This window comes from Populus trichocarpa, chromosome 11 (genome assembly GCF_000002775.5).
Source record: "Populus trichocarpa isolate Nisqually-1 chromosome 11, P.trichocarpa_v4.1, whole genome shotgun sequence".
Classification (NCBI taxonomy): Eukaryota; Viridiplantae; Streptophyta; class Magnoliopsida; order Malpighiales; family Salicaceae; genus Populus; species Populus trichocarpa.
The window spans coordinates 18,504,850-18,526,862 of NC_037295.2; the positions used below are offsets into that span (position 1 = coordinate 18,504,850).

At 33.2% G+C, this 22,013-nt stretch overlaps 4 protein-coding genes across 4 annotated transcripts in view; all 4 read right to left on the minus strand.

Annotated features, from left to right (window-relative positions):
- Positions 1-307: 307 nt before the first annotated feature.
- On the minus strand, positions 308-2,135 carry LOC18103480 (berberine bridge enzyme-like 13). The gene has a single exon (XM_006377852.3). The coding sequence runs from the start codon at positions 2,092-2,094 to the stop codon at positions 493-495; it is 1,602 nt and encodes a 533-aa protein (XP_006377914.2). The 5' UTR covers positions 2,095-2,135; the 3' UTR covers positions 308-492.
- Positions 308-22,013, minus strand: part of LOC18103482 (berberine bridge enzyme-like 13) — a 32,514-nt gene continuing 10,808 nt past the window's right edge. Inside the window, exon 2 of the mRNA XM_052445453.1 lies at positions 308-415. The gene's annotated coding sequence lies outside the window, so the exon portion shown is untranslated. The remainder of the gene's footprint in view (positions 416-22,013) is intronic.
- On the minus strand, positions 14,315-16,096 carry LOC18103481 (berberine bridge enzyme-like 13). The gene has a single exon (XM_024581090.2). It carries the CDS (start codon positions 16,077-16,079, stop codon positions 14,478-14,480), a length of 1,602 nt encoding a protein of 533 aa, XP_024436858.1. The 5' UTR covers positions 16,080-16,096; the 3' UTR covers positions 14,315-14,477.
- The window catches only part of LOC18103495 (berberine bridge enzyme-like 13), a 137,298-nt gene continuing 129,599 nt past the window's right edge, over positions 14,315-22,013 (minus strand). The window contains exon 4 of the mRNA XM_052445454.1: positions 14,315-14,427. The gene's annotated coding sequence lies outside the window, so the exon portion shown is untranslated. The remainder of the gene's footprint in view (positions 14,428-22,013) is intronic.

Consider the following 22,013-nt stretch of genomic DNA (forward strand, 5'->3'; position numbering starts at 1 on the left):
AAAAAATAATTAAACTGTAATTTATAGACAACGGTGGAAGTACTATTAGTGAAAGTAATGAATTTAGAGATCAATCCAATTACCTTTAATGAATTATATTTATTATGCTAATTAAAGAACACAAAATATGAAATTAATAAAGAAAATTAAAAAAAAAAAACAGATGGAAGAATAAAATGAAATGTTAAGGGATAATTAGAAAAGCGAAAAAATAAAAAAGTTGGATGAAAACAGTGGCAAAACTGCCAAACCTCGAGAATGGTGTTTCCTTGTTGATAATTTTTTAAAAAAACATTTTTTCAACAAATTGGACTCCTTAATGCAAAGCTTTTATTTATAATAAAAAAAACCGCAAGACATCATGATTGCACAGCATGGCATTTCTTTATTTAGCTAAAGTATTAAAAAAAAAAGGGTCCCTGCTCCAATCATGACTTGTGAAAATAGTGATCCAACAAAGCTTCCCTGGCGATGAATTCCACTTCAATTTCTTTATCTCATGTGGAGTGAAAGAGGTGGTATGCTTTGTTCGTGCCTGAAGAAATTATGAGGATCAACTTTGGTCTTCACATGCACCAACCTGTAGAAGTTATCCTTGAAGTACTTAATACCAAAAACACTTGCTTCAACAAAACTTGCGTTAGAATTGTTGTTCATGCCCAAATCAATATCCCTGTAATTAACATATGCTTCCCTAGGATTCTTTGAAACATAAGGTGTCATGTAACTGTAAACCTTCCTAGTCCAATTTATATGCTTTGCAACGTTTTCCTTTGCATCTTGCCAACTGGACCAGTAAAGGATCATGAACTTGGTACCTTTTCTATGAGGGAAAGGAGTCTGAGATTCTGAAATTTGGTTCATCATTCCACCATATGGAGTAAACACTACTAGAGGACTCTCTGCTTCAAATAACTTCTGCCATAACCCTTCTAGTGCCTTTTCAGGTATGGGTTTTCTGGCATAGTCAGATTTGCCTTTGAAGTAGGCCCTGTCCGGGTTCGTTCTTTGAAGGAAAAATTCAGGAGGAGTATTATTACTCAAGCCTGCCATATATACAGTAGAATTGATCCAGTTTGTTTCGATACAATCCTGTCGTGTCAAGCCCAATTCAGGGAAGCTGTGTTTCATTACCTGGAGAAGCCTGTTGGCGTCACCAAGAAACAGGGCATTGTAAGAGGTGGTAATAGTTCTTTTACCGTGGCTACTGACATTGGCTGTCTGAATTTGAACTCTGATGAAAAGATCCTTGTCTAGTTGATCAGCAATTTGTTGCCATCTATAGAGGAGTTGAGTTGCACCTTGTTCTAACGTCTTGGTAACTGTGAATACTGTCACAGCTGATGGAACAGGAACTAATTTTACCTTCCAAGTGGTGACGATTCCGAAGCTGCCACCTGCACCTCCTCTGATGGCCCAAAAAAGATCTTCGCCCATGGATTTTCGGTCTAGAAGTCTTCCATGAACATCAATTATATGAACATCAACGACATTGTCGGCTGCAAGGCCATATTTTCGCAACATGGAACCATATCCACCTCCTGAAATTAGCCCGCCCATACATACAGTTGGGCAAGTGCCAGATGGGAAGCCATGAGTTTTGCTTTTCTCAGAAATTCTGTAGTAAAGTTCGCCATTCGTGGCACCCGCCTGAACCCACGCGCTGTTGTTCTCAATATCAACGCTGATGGACCGGAGCTTGGCAAGGTCCACAACAATGAAAGGTGTCTCATTTTCTGAAACATAAGAGAGTCCCTCAAAATCATGGCCTCCGCTACGGACTCTAAGGTGAATTCCAAGCTGCTTAGAGCAAATAACAACAGCTTGGATGTGAGATTCTTGTAAAGGAGTGAAGATAAACTCGGGTTTCCGTACTGAAGGCAAGGTGAACCTGAGGTTTTGAGCAGAAGATTGTAAAACACTAGTGAAAGAAGAGTTTTTTGGAGTATACAAGACAGTGGAAAAAGGAAAGGATGATTCTGAAGTTCTTGAGAGACATTTCAGAAACCTATCCTGAAGTGCATGTGAAACTATAAATGGAGATAGGAGTAGGACCAGAAGCACTGAAAGTATGGAAGAACTTGAAGGCACCATTTTGCTTGCTTTCTTGCTTCTTTGGCTTGTCTTCAAGATTGAAGTCTCAAGGTGCTCTTATAGAGGAGCTGTGATGAGTTGATCGTAAATTGGTTTAATCATTACATTATCCTAGAAATATCATATTACTCTGAATTCTTTGCAGTAAATTGTTTAATTATGACATTAGAATTGAATCGTGATTCTAAACAATTGATATATGATTAAATAACAATATAAATTATATGTTTGAGATTTTATTTAATAATTTAAATTATTGAATTAATATGATTCTTTAACATGATATCAGAGTTTTGATGACCAAGCGGTGACGAGTTCGAATCTCACCATCCTTATTTATTTGATAAAAATTAAACATAGTGTAATATGAGTTTGTACAAGTTTCAAGCTTAAATGATTTTCATTTAAGAGGGTGTGTTAGAAAATAATATAAATTATATTTTAGAATCTCCTTTAATAATTTAAATTATTTGGTTAATATGGTTTTTTTAAAATGTATAAGTATAATTAACTACACGTGAAAAATATTTGATTGGCCCAGAACATGCACGTGTCTATTGAAAGTTTTAGTTAATTAAACGTGTCACTGTCAAGCATCTTGCATCTGGGAAGGGTATTTGTTTTTATTGATAATTACAGATACAAAACAGTGTTCCTGTCTATAGGTTTTTGTTAGCTGTCATTGCCTGTGTATCTTCCTTTTATCAATAAATTATATATATAAAAAATATAAAACAGCGTATCTTCCTTTTATCAATAAATTATATATATAAAAAATACAAAACAGTGTATCTTCCTTTTATGTTGTCTGCTTTTATACAGCATGACTTGACTAAGTTAGATTTTTTGCTATCAAACATCAAGATTTTCTGATTATTTTTTTTATATTTGTGTAAATGAATGTGCTTAAGGTTATTTATTAAACTTTCAAGTTGGACCAATACAGATCTTCTAATATCTCAATTTCATTGAAAGTTTCATTCCCAACATAATTTTTAACAAAGTCTTCACCTAAAAGTTAGTGAACTTCAATTTTTAATCATATTTTTTAAAATAAAATCCTAACACCCTTTTCTTGCAAAATGAAACTTCAACAGTAGAACTCTTACTAAAATTGCTACAATATTGCCTAAATAATTTATTAGAACTCTTACTAAAACACTACAAGATTTAACAGTTTTACCGACGGAATTTTTCCGTCGGTGTAAGACACATATTTCATCGGTAATTATATTACCGACGGAATCAAAGACGGAAATGATCCGTCGGTGAATCGTTCGTCGGTAATGTTTTGTCCGTCGGTAAATCCGTTGGTAATAGAATTACCGATGGATTTACTGACGGAACAGACGCGTCGGTAATAATTTTTTTATTACCAACGGAATTACCGAGGGATTTACCGATGGAATTACCGTTGGTAAAAATGACACGTCATCATTTTTTTTTTGCTTTGTTTTAATTTTTTTTCCCACGGTAATTCCCTCGGTATATACCGAGGGAATATTTCCGTCGGTAAAATCCCTCGGAAATTTACCGACGGAAATATTCCCTCGGTATTTCCGTTTGTATTTATCAACTTTCTGGTAGTGAAATAACAAAGAAATTTTAAAATCTCGTAATCTGTATACTTATATAGTGCTATAACAATTGAAAATGAAATCTTAGAAGCAAAGAAATTAATTAGAAATTGATCTAATGCTTAAGGGATATATTTACTTCTTGGTTATTAGAATTTAAATTTCATGTTAGAGTGTTAAAAATAAAATTCTCATTAACCTTTATAGAGCTTGTTTGACATTATATTCGTTTTTTTAGCTAAAATTAACGAATTAAAACTACCAAATAAGTATATATTCGGTAGGAATTTCATTTTTTATTAATTTTGGTCAAAGATTTTCGTTTTATTGATAAAATAATTTACATTTTCAAGTAATTTAATTATTTACTGAGAATCTTGAAATTTAATTACATCCTAAATAATAATTTTAATTCAAATATAAATAGTAATAATATATCACCAAAAAGTTAGATGATTTCGATACCTGCACATAGGATGTCATAGTGCACAACCAAAAACAAAAACTGTTTAATCAAATACTCAAATAATGACAAAAATAAATAAATAAATAAATACTCAAATGATAAGTGGAGTATTGGGTGTTGGGTCATGCATGTGAAATTATCTGATTAGTTGCAAGCTAAGCCACGATTCTGTCTGTCTCCCTGCAGGCACCAACGTACATGGTGCATTATTGCACGTGTTATTTTGATGGCCGAACGTGGTTTATTTGCCACGATTATTTTGTTTCTAACAAAAACTACTGTAGTTTTCACGTGATGTTACTGTAGTTGTACTTGGTTAGGTTTGAGATTTAACTAGAAAAAATGTTGGATTTTTAAGTTCTCGAATCAACTCACAATTAATCACTGGAATAGTTACCGAGTTTAGCTAAAAATTTTTTTTTTTTGTTTAAATTAAAACTTAGCTTAGATAAGGATTGGAGTGATAAATTTTTTGAATAAAATTATTACATTTAATAAAAATAATGTTATGGTATAAAAATATCTTTATAGCTTTGTGTTGGTGTAAATACTCAAATGATTCAAAAAAAGAAAAAAGTTTAAACAATTTTTCACGTGCCTACACAGCAAACACACCACCACAATATAAAATAAACAGGCTTGAACAATCATATAGATGGTCAATATTTAGGGCCGGCCGGCATTATCATGTCATGAACTTAAAACGTGAAGAACGTCCTTATTTATTTATATTTTACTCTATGAGAAAATTGCAATCTTTCAAAATGAAAATGTTGAAGATTCTAATATTTTGGTATAAAAATATTATTTAATTTGAAAAAGTTTGTTGCACTTTAAACTGATGTGAACATCGTGTTGTTTGGACGGCGTGTATAGCACCATCTAACGGCCAAACTCCGGCTTCCACAACGACATTTTAATCCTCATGGTTTTGCCTCCATTCTTGAATGACGTGTGTGGCAAAAATATATCAGGTTTTGCATCGGTAACCATTTCTTTTTTTCCTTCCTTCCTTCCCCTCTCCCCCTCAATTTCAGAACCTACGACTGCACATTTTCAAAGTAGCCATTCAATTTGTTTTTCTTTCATATTTGGTCCCTGTTATTTTATTGCTATTTATTTTATTTAAATTTAATCCTTTTTTTTTCACATTTTAGATTTGGTCCTCATTCTTTTGATTTTGATTTTTTTATAAGTATTCTCTTAATTAAATTATATTTTCAATTACATCCCTCAATATTTTATATCATTCTTTTTTTAATTGCATCCCTCAATTTTTCCTATCATTTTAGTAATTAAATTATTTTTTCAATTGCACCCTTCAACATTTTAGTTCATTTTATTTCAATTGCAGATTTGGTACTTGTTTTTTTTTTTAAAATTATTTTTTGTTTCTAACTCTTTTTTATTTGAACTTTCTTTTTTTATTTCATTCATCTATATTTTATTGATCAAGATTTTGTTAACCTTTTGGGACATGAGTTTGAAATATTGGACCTTGTTGGCTCAAATCTTTTTTTTTTTTTTCAAGTCATTTTTATGAAATGATATTTAATTATGATACTATCCTTCTATAAGATTATCCTGATCTCATGTGTTAAATCCCGAGTTTCGCGTGTTAACCAAATTTTACTCGAGATAATATTTTTTAAATTTATTTGTAGTTGTTGTTGCCTGATTTTTTGTCATATTATCATATTAATCAAGTTTTAATCCAGTTATTGAATTTTTATTACTTCTTTAAAAACACAACCATCTCCTAAACAATTTTTTTGGGGTTGAAAAAATATATGGTCTAGCCTGAGGCGTCACACAGACTACTTATCTAGTTTCACCTAAATAAAAATCCTCTCTCTCTCTGTTTTTTTAAACACACACACACACTTAAACAAAATTAGTTTAGGATACTTATTAAAGCACTTCAAAGCTATCATGCTGAAAAATTTTGTTATCAAGGATCAATACTGTTGTTACCCATTTTTGGGTCTCCACACAAAAAAAGGAGAAAATACCAAAAACAATTCGGAAAAAAAAGAAAAAAAATGTAGTAGTGAGAAAACATGTCAGAGCGCAAAAAAAAAGGGATTGAGGAGGTTCAAAAATGCAAAGATTGAAATTTAACAGTATATCGTTAACTGATGAGAGCCTTGTTAATAAAAAAAAATTCAATTTGAAAAAACATATTCAAAATCAGATGTTTGTGGACTCAATTAAATTTTATCTAAAATTTAATTGAATTAATGAAGGGTTTGATTACAAGAAAAAATGATTTTAAAGTCAATTTAGGCTTTTATTGGAAGAGATTAAAGTTCTAGGGTCAAATTACAATTTTTAAGAGTTGATTTAGTCAAATTAGGAGCTTAATTGCATATTTCTTGAAGTTTGATGGCCAATTAGGGACTTGATTGGAAAAATCCAAAACCAAGGACCAAATAGGAAAATGCGCGTAAATAGAGGGGCTGAAATTAACCAAATCGGGGGCTAAATTGAAGAAATTGAAAGTTTATTGATGAATTAAGAGTCAGATCGCATAAATACAAAAAAACAATTGTAAATAGCGCCAAAAATCAAGGGATCCAATTACAATTTATCCAGGATTTGATTACAAATTGTGAAACCACAAGGACCAAATCAAAATGGCCATTTGAATTGGAGAAACAGAGACGTTTCATGAACAACTGTTCATCGTCTTCTCCTCAACAACGGTTTCAGCAATAAAATGAATGAAGACGTTTCATCATTAAAGGCAGAAATCGTCTCAATTACGGGGCATGTCTCACGGCTATTATCAAGCCGGCCGACCAGCACAAAGCCTTCTCTGGCCTTATAAAAGAAGAGAAAGAAAAATGGGGAGGCAGAAAGAAAAAGGAGAAAAAAAACAGAGAGGGAGAAAGCATAAGGGAAAGAAAAGGAAGAAGAGTAGATAGCACAGAAGGAAACGCAAACGAAAGCCGAATAAGGAGATAGGAAAGGAGCAAAGGAACATAAACAAAAGAAAACCGAATGGCGAAGCAGAGAACACAGATAGCAAAGGAGGCCAGCACCACCATCGTCTCCAGAACCAGTCACCACCAATCCTGCGCAGAAGTTTCATCGCCATTGTCTTCGTCTGTCTCAGTTACCAGGTAAGCTTCATACATTCTCTTCACGTCGCATTTGTTGTTTCATTGCATGCATGTTGTTTTTTTTCATTTGGTGTTTTACTGTTCAAGTGAATTATAATTCACTTGAATAGTAATTGGTGCTCTTTACTATTCAAGTGAATTATAATTCACTTGAACAATGAGCATGCACACATGAGGAAGCTCACATGTGCCTCTTGTCTGTCTAGTCGGGTCACTGGCTTGAACCAGAGACGCGGTTAGGTCTCCTGGATCCAACCCAGCCACATGGACCGAGCTACATCCAGCCCAAAAAAAAAATTTCAAAAATTTTCTCAAAAAATTTTGTGATTTTCCCGTATATTTTTCTATCAATTTTGTAAAATATTGGTTTGTGTTTTTATACTGTAAAGATACAAATCCGGTATTAAAATACCAAGTTTTCATCAAAACATTGAATTTTTTTTTAAAAAAAACACGTTTTTATTTCATGCATACGGTCAAGTATCTTAAAAAAAACATATCATATTTTCATACAACAAAAATTAAAAAATATGTATTAACATGCATTTTGGCTTTAATAACCAGTTTATTAAAGTCACGAGAACTAGCCCAATATTTCAAAAATTCCAATTTTTTTTTCTTTTAGTATCTGGGGTTATGACTTTATATGTAAGACGTATTCCGGATATTAAATTATTTTGTTGATGTTAAAACGGTTAGGTTTTACCCGATAAGATAAGGATTTCCTTATCGATGAGACTTTTCTTAAACCATAGACGGATCAACAACTATAAAGCATGACAAGACCTTAGATTTTATCAGACAATAAAACAATGAAGCTTACCTTAGGTAGGGCGTATTAGGGGTGCTAATAGCTTCCTTTTACACAACCAGCCCCCGTACCCGATCTCTGACACCAGTCAAGGTTCCTAGTGACCAAATACTAGGTGGCGACTCACATTCCTGCTTTCCACAAATAAGAGATGTTTTCCAGATAGATACTATATGAGAGTGGATATTTTTTGCCGCGACGCTGCACACGTGCGACAAATACTTTATTCTTAAAGTTTTATTGCTCCTTATTTGGTCCAAATAAGATGTTTACAATAAACCTCCCAAGATTTCAATAATATCACATTGTTTAGATGTATTTCTAAAATAAGGTTCATAAACATAAAACAAAAAATCAAATATTGTTCTACAAAGACTGAATCTAAATTCTAGATTGTGAGGGTTTTAAAAAAGGCTTAAAATAATAGAGAAAAACACTAAAAACCGAAATGAAAAAGAGTACTAAAATCTTGAAAAATAGTGCAGTAAAACCAAAACAGATAAAGAATTATCTCATTGCCAACTTTGATTACCCTTCATAAACGTAGAATTAAACCTGATAGTTTTGACTTTAAATTTAATAGTTTTTAGTTGAAATAATTGAACACCTAGCTTTAATATATACTCTTTTTTTTTATTCTTGTAATTAGAAAAGAAACTTGAAAATGTTAAATAATTGACTATATAAACTTGACGATGCAAAATAAAATTAACCTTAAAACTTCAAAGGCAATCCAATTAAATTGATCCATGCCTAGTGAGGTAGCTAGCATGCAATAAGCTTAAATCCTTAGCAATACTGATTTCACTAAGCATCAATCAAAATTTTAGACCTTGAGATGCTTCAACGAGAGTGTCATGTCTCTTCAGATGATAACAAAAGTTTCTAGTTCGAAATGTAAGGAGAGAGAAAGGAGAAAGGGCTTGAAGAACAAAGAATTAGAAAAGTAAATTCTTTATTGAAGAGGCTTCTCCTTCGGGGTCTACCCTCCCAAGGTTCTGCCTTACAACATTATATACAGCCTCAATATATACAACTTTGAGGCCTTTTCTTACATCACTCATTACATCAGAAAGTACTGAAGCACACTTAATAATGCACACTCACATGACTTATGACTCAGCAATTACTAAACACAAACAACAAGCTAGTACAACACTAATATCAATCGAAAATAGGTTCATGATCTGGATAGAAATTCTATTCTGACAAGTTATCTTGATCTCAAATAGTTTGGACTTGTAGGGCTAGCACATAGTCTTCTGCAAGCATTTCCATCTCATGTGGTTCTAGAAGCTTTGGTAATCCCAAAATGATATGTTTGAGTTTTTGTGTTGTTGTACTGCATCTTTAAGTCATGAAGATGAGCAGAATATTGAGGGTCATACAGATCATAGTTAATTTCTTCATCTGGATCTGTTCCTTTAGGCCATATTTCATCGGGAATAATGTTGTTCTTAAGGCATACTGTTTTTTGCAGGGTCTTGATGTCCGGAAGGTTATCTAAGGGGTTTTTATACAGGGAGTATGGATGGGTTTTCTATACTGCAGCCTGTGGAAAACTCATAACCAGATTGTCTGTTGAAGCTTTGAAAGGCCTATGGAATATGAAAACAGAGAACAGATAGGCAAAAGCTTGCTTAACAGATTTGTTATGAAGTGTATTGCAGTGTACTTCAATCCAGTAGGTTGGTGCATGAGGCCATTTGGATTTTTCCTGTTGGAGAAGAGAGATCCATTGTGTGGGGTTGTAGAATTAGGTGAGGAACTTTATAGTATAACTCTAAGAGTCTACCGACCAAGATGTCTTGAGAAATCTAGAGAGAAAGAAATCAGTGGAAACTCAATAGCAATATAGTATAGGTGACATAAATACCATAAGAAAAAATAAAGTTATTTGGGGAACAATCCAACAGGTTTGAAGGTGAAGTGGTGAATGAAATGATATTTGGGATGGATGCCTAAGTTTTGGAAACATAGGGAAGTCATATCATAGTTGAGAATAAGGTAGTCTTGGAGGCTAAATAGTTTGTTTTTTGCTTGTAGGTCAAGAGTGTGGTTAAGAACCATATCTTGAGCAAGAGGAGATAAGTCATTTGCCGGGAAGTCTCGTTCAGGTGGAGGAGGATTGGAAGAGGAAGCCATAAGAATCAAGAGAAAGAGTAATGTTTGTGATTTAGGTGGTCTGGTGAGTATATTTGGGATCAAGTTCTTGTTGCCTTTTATATGCTCGATGGTGAAGGTGTACTTGAAAAATCACCCAACTAATATTATAAGCTATGGATGAGGAAGCAACATGTGTTAAAAAAAACAATATAATCTATTTTACTGTAAAAAAGACCATCTCTATTGAGCATCCAAATCTTCTTGTCCAACCTGATGCAGAGCATGTTCTTTAATTCTAATAAGGATGACAAGAGAAATAGCTCCAGTTCAAATTCAAAAACATTTGACAATCTAATCTATTTTAAATTAATCCATATAGTTCAACTCTCTTTCTTTCTTTTATTTTTTTAAACTTTTGGTTTGACTAAGGTTGCTGACATAAACAATGAATGTGCAAGCAAGATTTTAAGTTTAGTCTCACAGGAAACCTTGGATTGATTCGTACCCAAACGTTCAATTGATACGTGAACAAACTCAATCATATGTCATAAGGTTTGATGGCTATTATTGGAATTAAAATGTTAAATTAATACTAGTAGTTTTTGTCAAAGAATCATTTCAATTTAATAGTTTAACTTGTTAGGTTAGGTTCTAAGATATGATTTATATTATTCTCTAACACACTCTTTCAAGTTGTCGCACCCTCCCGAGAGCTCGACGTCGCGGCGACACTTCCTCCGTAGCGGGGATTCGATATTGGGGTCTTTCTGTTGTGAAAAAGGGAGTCGCCACCTAGTATTATGGTCACTAGGAAACCTAACTGGTCTTTCAGAGATTCTAAGGCAAGGGACTGGTTGCGTAAAGGGAAGGTTTTAGCACCCCTAGTACGCCCTACCTAAGGTAAGCTGCTTGGTGTTTGATTTGCCTTATAAATGTTATGGTGTTGATGTTCTCTAATCCCATTAGTTTCCTAGGATAAGTCTGCTCTGATGAACGAAATCTAGGGTGCTTTAAAAACCTATTTTTTGTCTCGTAAACCGTGGAGTAAAAAAATTGAAATGTCCTCGATTATAATCAAGGCTTCTTTCAAGGATTTGTGCGGATTTATTATTTTTAGAAAATTATTTTGGATATTTACCACTCCGGGTTTCTTTATCCAAATATTAACAGTGAATAATAACAAATTATTCCCAATAATATTTTGGATATTCGTCCTTTAAGGATTTCTTTATCCAAACATTAGAGGTGAATAATAGATGAATTCCCCCCAAAATAAGATTTTTATATTTTTTTGGAATATTGGCCAATACCCTTTGGAGTTTTACAAACATGTTGTAAAATCCAGAAATGCAAGAAAAATGATTTTTGTTGTGTTTAAGAAATCCATGCGAAAACACATTTTTAAAACTTAAAGTATTTGTTTTTTATATACAAAAACGTAAAAACAATGTTAGGGTATTGGCCGTATGCAGGAAAACAAAACATTTTTTATTTTATATTTTTTGATGTCTCGACGAAAACCGGGTATTTTCATACCGGACTTGTATCTTTATAGTACAAAAATACAACCTTGCAGAAAATCACAGATTTTTTAAATACATCTTTGAAGAAAACTTTTTGAATGGGTCAGACCCGGCCCAAAAGAAAAATGGACCGAAATCAGCCCAAAAATAAAATGGGTCTACTTTCTACAGGTTGGACTCAGCTCAGCCCAAACCACATGACTGGTTACTGTTCACTGCACAGTACACGTTAATTAATTTTCCAGTTACTGTGCACATGCACAGTACCCCCAAACTGCATGCAAAGACCACGTTACTGTTCCATTGAATTATATTTCACTTGAACAGTGCAAACACAAAGCAAAAAAATGCAGGAAGTTACAGTTTAATCAAAGCTGGAAGTCTGAAACAAGTCTGCTCATTACTCTAAAAAAACAATTCCGCAGGCACCAAAACACATTAAGTCCTGAAACTGAAACCTATAACAGAAGCTATAACAGAAGCCATGCATTTCTACAAGAAACAGAGGGACAAAAAACATGAAACCAGAACCTGCAAAAACAAAGTCCCCTTAATTAAAAGGACACTCCCTCACGTTATCTTCTTTAATTAGACAGACCTTCCCTCACGTCATATACATCCTTCACTAGCCAAAAGCTTTGTTTAACAACAAAAAATTCTCCCGTTACATTCTGCAGCTCCTGCCTGCAGTAAAGAAGGAAACTGGAGGCCAGGTTAACCTCCTCTCTCTTTCGTTGTTTCCCATGATTTTTACTCTCAAACCTTCTTGTTCTCGGTTCTCTCCCTTTTCTTTTTCCTAGCTTCTGTTTCTCTTTTCTCTTCCATTTTTCGTTGTTTCCTCTCTCTGTTTTTTTTTGTTTGTTTTTCTTATCTGTGCTTACTCTCTCCGTCTCCCCTACTCTCTTTGTTTTCCCTTCTTCGTAGAAACTATGTTTCTAAGCCACTAACATTCCTATATATGCAACCTTCCCGGCAAGGAGACAGCTCCAGCAGGGAGACCATGAAAAACAGTCACTCACAACAACAGACCAAGAAAAAAACGCAGCTGTAACGTAGACAAATAATCCAAACTACAAAGTATGGCAGTGACAGTGGGCAAGCACCACCTTTTTGTTCAAACCAAAACTGAAACTAGAGCAAAGCGGGGAACAGATTTTTTTGGAAAATAAGCAAGCAACCGGTGCCAAGTTTCAATACAGCAGAAACTGGCAGCTATATCTGCGGATGCTGCTGGGCCATAAACTCACGGTTCCTCATAGTAATAAACCAACAAAAGAAAAAATAAAGAAAAAGCATACAGCCTTGACGTAAGATCAAGAAAAAAAACGCAGCTGCAACGATACAAGCAATCCAAACTATAAAGCATGGCAATGATAGTGGGCAAGCACAATCCTTTTGTTCAAAACATAATAAAACAGAACATCTAGAGCAAAAAACCATAAAAGGGTTTGGGAAAGAAAAACCACACACCAAATGCCAAGCTTAGCAAAGAAAAGGAAGACTAGGAACCATACCTGCTGATGCGGCTGTTTCGAATGCAGAAAGTGAGGTGCAGGCAGGTGGAAACCTTTGCTTTTCTGCCTCTGAAACTGAAGAAAGCCTTCCTCTTTTTCTGCCGTTGGGAGCTTTTCCAAAAAACTCTTAGAGCCTTTGTAAACCCCGGTTCGACAGAGTAGGATAGACTCAACCCAAGGTAATCTCCTCCTGTTCTCAATGATTTTCGGCTTCTCTAAACCTCAGCTAGTGTAGCACTCTGTTTCTTTAACTCTTCTCTCCCTCCTCCTTTTTTGCTCTCTCTCTTTAAACTCTCTCTGTCTCTTCCTTTTCTCCTTTCTTCCTCCCTCTTTTAGTTTTCCAGCCCTCTCTCCTCTTTTCAAAAACTCTTCTCCTCTTTTCAAAAACTCTCCCCCCCCCCTTTTGCAGCTGCGTCAAAGGGGAGCGGGGCAGCGGCATGCGCATGGGGAGCAGGGGACACCAAGCCAGGGCAGCCTGCGCTGCTCCCCTGCCTGCGCTGCTCCCCACTCCTGAGGGTCTCGGGCAGCGGCATGCACATGGGGTGAATGGTGTCTACACTATTTTGGGGTTTTTCTTTTTTCTTTTTTTCTTTTTATTTTTTATTTTTGTGGGGATCCAAAAATGGGTTACAACACAAGTGAAAGCTTTTTGGGCTTGAAGTTTATACATACTCACATTACCTTGTGCTTAATTTTTATCAAATAAATAGAGATGGTGAGATTCAAACTCAAGACCGTTTGGTCATCAAGACTCTGATATCATGTCAAAGAACTATCACAACCTAATAACTTAAACTGTTAGGTGAGATCTCAAGATATGATTTATATTATTCTTTAACAGTTCCTATATATGTGATTAAAATAATATTCAAAAGAGATTCAAGAAGTTAGCACAAAGTTTGAAAATAATAAAGAAAGATTTTTTTAAAAAAACCAGAGAGATAGAAGGATAAAATTGACAAGCTAAGGAATAATTAGAAAAAGAAAAAAAGTTTGATGAGAGCAGTGGACAAATCAACAAACCTCAAGAAGGGTGTTTTCTAGTCCACCATTTTAATTCTAAACATTTTTCCATCATTCTTCTTCAACAAATTGGACTATTCAATGCAAAGTTTTTATTTATAATAAATAAACCCCAGACGGCATGATTGCATAACATGGCATTTCTTTATTTAGCTAAAGTATTAAAAAAATCGATCAAGACTTGTGAAAATAGTGATCCAACTAAGCATTGCTGGAGATGAATTCCACTTCAATTTCTTTATCTCATGTGTAGTGGAAGTGGTGGAATGCTTTGTTCGTGCCTGAAGAAATTATCAGGATCAACTTTGGTCTTCACATGCACCAACCTGTAGAAGTTATCCTTGAAGTACTTGGTACCAAAAACACTTGCTTCAACAAAACTTGCGTTAGAATTGTTGTTCATGCCCAAATCAAGATCCCTGTAATTCACATATGCTTCCCTTGGGTTCTTTGAGACGTAAGGTGTCATGTAATTGTAAACCATCCTAGTCCAATCTATATGCTTTGCAACGTTTTCCTTTGCATCTAGCCAACCGGTATAGTACAGAATCATGAACTTGGTACCTTTTCTATGAGGGAAAGGAGTCTGAGATTCTGAAATTTGGCTCATCATTCCACCATAAGGAGTAAACACTACTAAAGGACTCTCTACTTCAGATAACTTCTCCCATAACCCTTCAAGTGCCTTTTCAGAAACGGGTTTTTTGGCATAGTCCGATTTGGCTTTGAAATACTCCCTGTTCGGGTACGTTCTTTGAAGGAAAACTTCAGGAGGAGTATTATTTGCAAAGCCAGCAATATATACAGTAGAATTTATCCAGTTTGTTTCGATACAATCCTGTCTTGTTAAACCCAATTCAGGGAAGCTGTGTTTCATTACCTGGAGAAGTCTGTTGGCGTCACCAAGAAACATGGCATTGTATGAGGTGGTGATAGTTCTTTTACCTTGACTACTGACATTAGCTGTCTGAATCTGTACTCTGATGAAAAGATCCTTGTCTAGTTGATCAACAATTTGTTGCCATCTATAGAGGAGTTTAGTTGCACCTTGTTCTAACGTCTTGGTAACGGTAAATACTGTCACAGCTGATGGTACAGGAACTAATTTTACCTTCCAGGCGGTGACGATTCCGAAGCTGCCACCTGCACCTCCTCTGATGGCCCAAAAAAGATCTTCGCCCATGTCTTTTCGGTCTAGAAGTCTTCCATGAACATCAATTATATGTGCATCAACGACATTGTCGGCTGCAAGGCCATATTTTCGCAACATGACACCATATCCTCCTCCTGAAATTTGCCCCCCCATACATACACTTGAGCAAGTACCAGCTGGGAAGCCACGAGTTTTGCTTTTCTCAGAAATTCTGTAGTAAAGTTCACCATTCGTGGCACCGACCTGAACCCATGCGCTGTTATGCTCAATATCAACGCTGATGGACCGGAGCTTGGCAAGGTCTACAACAATGAAAGGTGTCTCAATTTCTGAAACATACGAGAGTCCCTCAAAATCATGGCCTCCGCTACGGACTCTAAGGTGAATTCCAAGCTTCCTGGAGCAAATGACAACAGCTTGGATGTGAGATTCTTGTAAAGGAGTGAGGATAAACTCAGGTTTCGGTACTGAAGACAAGGTGAACCTGACGTTTTGAGCAGAAGATTGTAAAACACTAATGAAGGAAGAGTTTTTTTGTGTATACAAGATAGTGGAAAAAGGAAAGGATGACTCTGAATATTTTGGGAGACATTTTAGTAACCTATCCTGAATTGGAAGTGAAACCATAAATGGAGACAGGAGTAGGATCAGAAGTATTGAAAGTATGGGAGAACCTGAAGGCACCATTTTGCCTGGTTTCTTGCTTCTCTGGCTTGTCTTCAAGAACTGAAATCTCAAGGTGTTCTCTTATAGATTTTAAATCATTCACGTCAGACTTTTTGGAAATTAAATGTTTTAATTAATTAAACATAACATTTGCATTTGGAAATTAAAAACTTCTGCGTCACTATTGGAAAAGTTCAACATTAGTAAAATCAAGGTTATTGTTTGGAACTTGGAAGGGCATGAGGGCTGGGATCAGGAAGACATTTCAAACTTCTTGACTTGGTACTGGAAAGTGCTAAGGTGAATGGTTTTTTTATGGACCTAGATGGTGAAAGGTTTTTTTATTGTCTCAACACATCCACATGTCTGAAATAATTATTTAATTTATTTCAAATAGTTTCAATTTGACAGAACGAAATAGTATAAAAACTAGTATAGCGATCATGTGCTGTCACGTGGCACTTTTCAAATCTATTTTAATTCAATTCTATGACAATTAAAAAAGATACGAGTAAGAAATATAATAGTTAAAATTTTGTTGTAAAAAGGTTTCTTTTTTTGTTTTAGTGAAAATTGCATTTTCTCGTTTATGTATTTTTTAATTATTTTGACAATAACATATCTTTTTTATGAACAGTATAGTTTATAGAATAAAAGTTGATGGAAATTAAAAATATTCATAAAAATTATAATAATTTGAATTGAAAAGGAAATAAATATTTTTAATAAAGAAAAATCCCTTTACTTATTCATGTATTTTTTTTATGAAAACATGTTTTTTATTTGAAGCATAGTTTTTTTTGTATAAAATTTATTATGATGGTGAAAACAAGCTTTAATAAAAAAATACCAAGATTTTATTATTTTTACACATTTGTATTAAAAATAATATAAGAATAATAATTATGCATATTAGGCTACTACAAACTCAAGGCGCACATGAGCCTAAAAGTCCATGCCCACACACTTGGCTTTCACTTTAGAAAAAATAGATGAATGACATATTGTTTACCCTAATATTTTTAAATAGTTAAAGTGATGTGTTGGTTGCTCATGCCCAATTTGACCTTCAAAATTCAATTTTTAATTTATTGTCACCTTAAAACATTGTAGGAACCTCAAAACCTCATTTTCAATCCAAAAGCACCATTTAATCAGTTAAAATATTGAAAATAAACTGAATTAAAAAAAAAACTTTATGAATCCTAATTTGTTTTTTTCAACATTGTTAGGGCATAAAACCACCTACATTGAACTTCCCGATCCAATATAAACATGACACCAAATTTGATTTTTTTTGTGGTCGAAGGGGCCAGTCGTGATCTTTCTCTCTTCTCTTCCTTTATTATTAACGTTCTCTCTCATCTCTGAGAATCTAAGGAATAAAACATATTAACCTAAAACTACAAGGATAAATATGAAAAAACAAAAAACTTCAAGTATCAGATCGTAAAACGTTGTAGCTATAATCACTATGTTTTATTAGTATTCTTTATAATATAATTATAATTGTAATTTATAATTATAATTATAATAAATAAAAGATAGATGATGTTGGTGTTATCAAAAACCATCTCAACCCAAAAGTTTAAATTATTAGGTGATATCATAATATATAATTTATATTATTGTCTAATATATTTTCTTAAGTGAAAGTCCTTTGAACTTGAAATTTGCACAAGCTCAATCTACCTTGAGTATAATTTTATTAATTAGAATGGAGGTGACCGAATTTGAACTCGTGACTACTTAGTCAATAAGATTTTAATATCAAATCAAAGAAACATCTTAACCCAAAAGCTTGAGCTATTAAATGAGATTCCAAGATATAATTTATATTAGATATAATATGTATAAGCTTTTGTTTAGTAACATGAATGCTCCAACAAACTCCTCTTATGTAACAAAGGAAGCATGATTCTTTTGGCAATGTTTTTTTTTAAGGAATAGTGCAAGATATACTAGCTACATTTTTTTATGCAACTTATAGCGAGAAGATAGAAATATGAAACTTTTAATTTTAATAATGTTATTCTTATAATATCTCTCTTCCAAATAATACATAAAGATGTTTATATATATCAACTTAAATCCAATCTATTTAGGAAAACCTAAATTATATAAGATTCGACTTCTAACTAAAAAAAATTAAATTAAAACCTTATAACTTAACTAGAAAATAAATTTAAAAATAATTTTAAAAAGTAAATACAATTTACTATATCAATCTGATTGATTAATTAATCTTACGGTTGTTTATTTTTAAATATGGTTGATTTTGTTAAAAAATCTTGTTGACATGTTCAAATTTCATTATAAAAAGAGTTAATAAGAAAATTAAAGGGATAAAATTGAAAACAAAACTTATGTATTTTAAAAGTAAGAAATGGAACACAATCAGGTATAGTTTAGCAGTTTATGTATCCAATTGACTTCTTCAATAAAACAAATTTGAGTTCTCATAATTTTAGTTTATTTGGTAATTATTATATAATGAAAAGAGTTGCCTGCATTGTGCAGCTCAAGTTCAATCAACCCTAAAAAATAAAAATAAAAATGATAAAATCAAGAAGTTGAAGTTTTGATCGGTTTACCCAAATACCTTGATATGGTTTCACTTGAAAGTAACTTTAAAATAGAAATATGTGTAGCCAAGACAGCATTATTGAAAATTAACTATATAGTAATACTATAGTAATATTTTGAAGAAAATACTCACTTCTTTTTATAACAACAAAAAACAGTAATCCGTTATAAGGTGAGTATGATATTGCTAGCATTGTATAATTGAAACTAGTATATTGGTCTACGCTATGTTATGAATTAGATCATTTTTTTAAAAATATAAATAAAATATTAAGAACACAAAGAGTTTTTTAACAATATTATTAAACCTGATTAAGTGAGTTAATTCTAAAACCTCCTATGAGTTGCCTAAAACCACATATAATCTCAAATTTGACTTTCAACATGCGAAAATCAAAGGTGTACCCTGAGTTGGGTTTAACTTGAAAAGTAGGAAATGACATACAAGCAAGTATAGTTTGGTTGTGTATTGGATAACTTTTTTTAATAAAACAAATTTGAGTATCAATAATTTTAGCTTATTTAGTTTTTTTTTTATAATAATTGAAAGATTTATTAAAAACTCATGGCTACCATGAAAATATAAAGTTTTTTTTGCATAAAAATACCAAAAAAGAAAAGGATTAGAAACAAAAGAGGTCCTACAACATGGTACGTACGTACCATATAAATATTTAGTATTGTCTTCTGGTATTTATCCAGCTTCAAATACAGTTAGCACTAATATGAAGATCATTACTTGTATAAGAAAAAATAAGACTCGCAAATTCTTAGCCAAGTAGATAAACGATAAAATGCCAGAGAAAAGCACAAGTTCAAATCTGGTTTAACATCATTGAAAACCAAATTTTTTCTTGTAAAAAAATCGCATTTTTTTTAGCTTTTTATATAATATAATAATTTTTTTTACCGTCAATATTTTGAAAAGTTTGATATGACAAGGCACGTAGTCAAAGCAATCAAATTGAAAAGTTGCCTGAAACATATAGAAATAAGTAATCTGAAATTCGGTCAGTTTGACAAGCGTTTTGGTGACGCAGCTAATGAAACGTAAGAAAAAAGAAAACAGAATTTTCAAAAGAAAAATAATAGATAGACTCCAATTCATGATTTTATTTTCTCTTTTAATATTCTATCGTCAAAACAAAATTACAATTCTATTAAAAGGCTTGAAACTAACCTTTACAAAACATAAATAGTCAGAGTTTTAATTCAAATAGAAAGTAGCATGTAATCCAAAAATAAAACTAAAAAATCAAAATTAATTAGAAAACTAATAAAACTGCAACTTCATGAGCTATTCTTCTATAAGAATTATGAGGTTGTGTGGTTTATACCAAGTCTCTTCTTTGACTTTAAAACAACATTATTGAAAATTAACAGTTGCGCAAAGAATTATGAGGATGATCCTGCTAGCGCGCATAAATGTATGATGAATTTCCTTTAAAGTCAATCTTTTGAAAAGCTAAAATTAACAGTTTAATACTGCATGCACGCGCGTGTCGAAGCAATCAATTTGAAAAGTTGCCTAAAGCCGCACGTAATCAATTTGAAAAGCGATAAGAAAAATGCCAGAGAAAAGCATAAGTTCAAATCTGGTTTAACATCATTGAAAACCAAATTATTTCTTGTTAATCACATGCTCCAAGGAATACCAAAAGAGAGTAGTTGCGATTAACGCCTTCCTCTGAAACCCGCCTTTAATCATCATTGGCCATTGATGCAGTACGTAGCTCATCAAGTGTGTGTGGAACACACCAATAGTTTGAGGTTTCTATAACCATTGTACGAAATAGACAAAAGGACTAAACCAAGGATAAGAGATGACAATGACATAAGAAATTAAGATCTTGTACACAATTTATATTGAATGGCCAGCCAAATAAAAGTCTGAATCTTTGGAGGAGCCGCGGACTTTCAAACCTGTGTTTGAAAAGAGCATGATCCACTACACTCTATGCTATCAATTAAAGTGTTACAAGATTTCACTGTAAATTTCTCATCTTTGCGAAGAGTCCACACCTTCAAATCTGGTTTAGTATGATGAAGCTAGCTTCATCTCTTAAAGAACCTGATGCGAAGACATTTCTTGCTCAATTTCAAAAATTCATAGAGTTCTCGTCTAGTTGACATTCTATGCCCAATTACCATTTACCCATGATCCCATTTCTGATATTGTTGTTGTTCATGCACTTAAAATCTTATATAATCTTGGAAACATAAGTTTATGAGAAGTCGCACCCAACCATCTATCACTCCAAAAAGAAATAAACAGCCCATTTCCCACCACATAACTAGTGCAACTTCACAATAAAATAGGTCTATATATTCTGCATACAACCTCCTGTCAGCTAGCTTTAGGTGTTAAGCTTAGCCTCCACAACCACTTGAATAGCATACCTTTGTTCTTACCTAAAAGTGAGCTTATTCTCAAACCTGTTTATCCTTTGCTCTAATAACTGTCTTCTATTCCACCTTGCATATAGCCCGTTGTTTAGTAACACTTGCTCGTAGAAATCGCCTTTTAATAGAAGTTATTTTGTAAACTCCTTTTGGCATCAAGAAAACTGACATAAAATAAAGAGGCATGGAGTTAAGGACACTTTTAATCAGACAAATTCTCCCAACAAGGCTAAACAGCTTCCCTATCCATAATGAAAGTCTCTTGTGAAATTTTGTTATAACAGGCTTCCAGGTAGATAGTCTATTAATAGGATTAGCTCCCAATAGCATGCCAAGGTATACATTAGGCAAACATGTTTGTCTATAAAATGCAGCGTTTGCCAGAGTTAAACAATAGTTATCATCAAGATTAATCCCAGCAACTTAACTATTATGAAAGTTAATTTTGAGACCAGAACACAATTCAAACCATCAGAGAATTAGCTTTACAGTTAATAAGGATTGGGAACTGGCAAACATATACTATAAGTGAGTGAAATACTCTCCACATTGTAATTTTAGACTTATGAATTAACCAGTCTCTGATGTATAGTGAAACAAGACTGCTAATCCTTCTACCGCAATATTAAACAAAAATGGTGATAACGAATCACCTTGATGAATTCTTCGTGTGACTTGGAACTCTAGAGTAAGGGACCCATTAACAAGAACTGATAATTTAGCAGTAGAAAGACATGCATGCATTAAGTGGCGGCGGAGTAGGAATTTTTAAATACGAGAGTAAATTATGAACAAATACTTGATATTATGTATTATATAGACATGTATTATATAGAGAAATCAATTTGAAATATATGTACTAATTTATATCAAATAAGATTAATTTAAAAATACTTTTAAAATGAGAAAACTTACGTTATAATTGTTATTTTCAAGTTTTTTTTTTATTTTAAAACCGCTTCATAA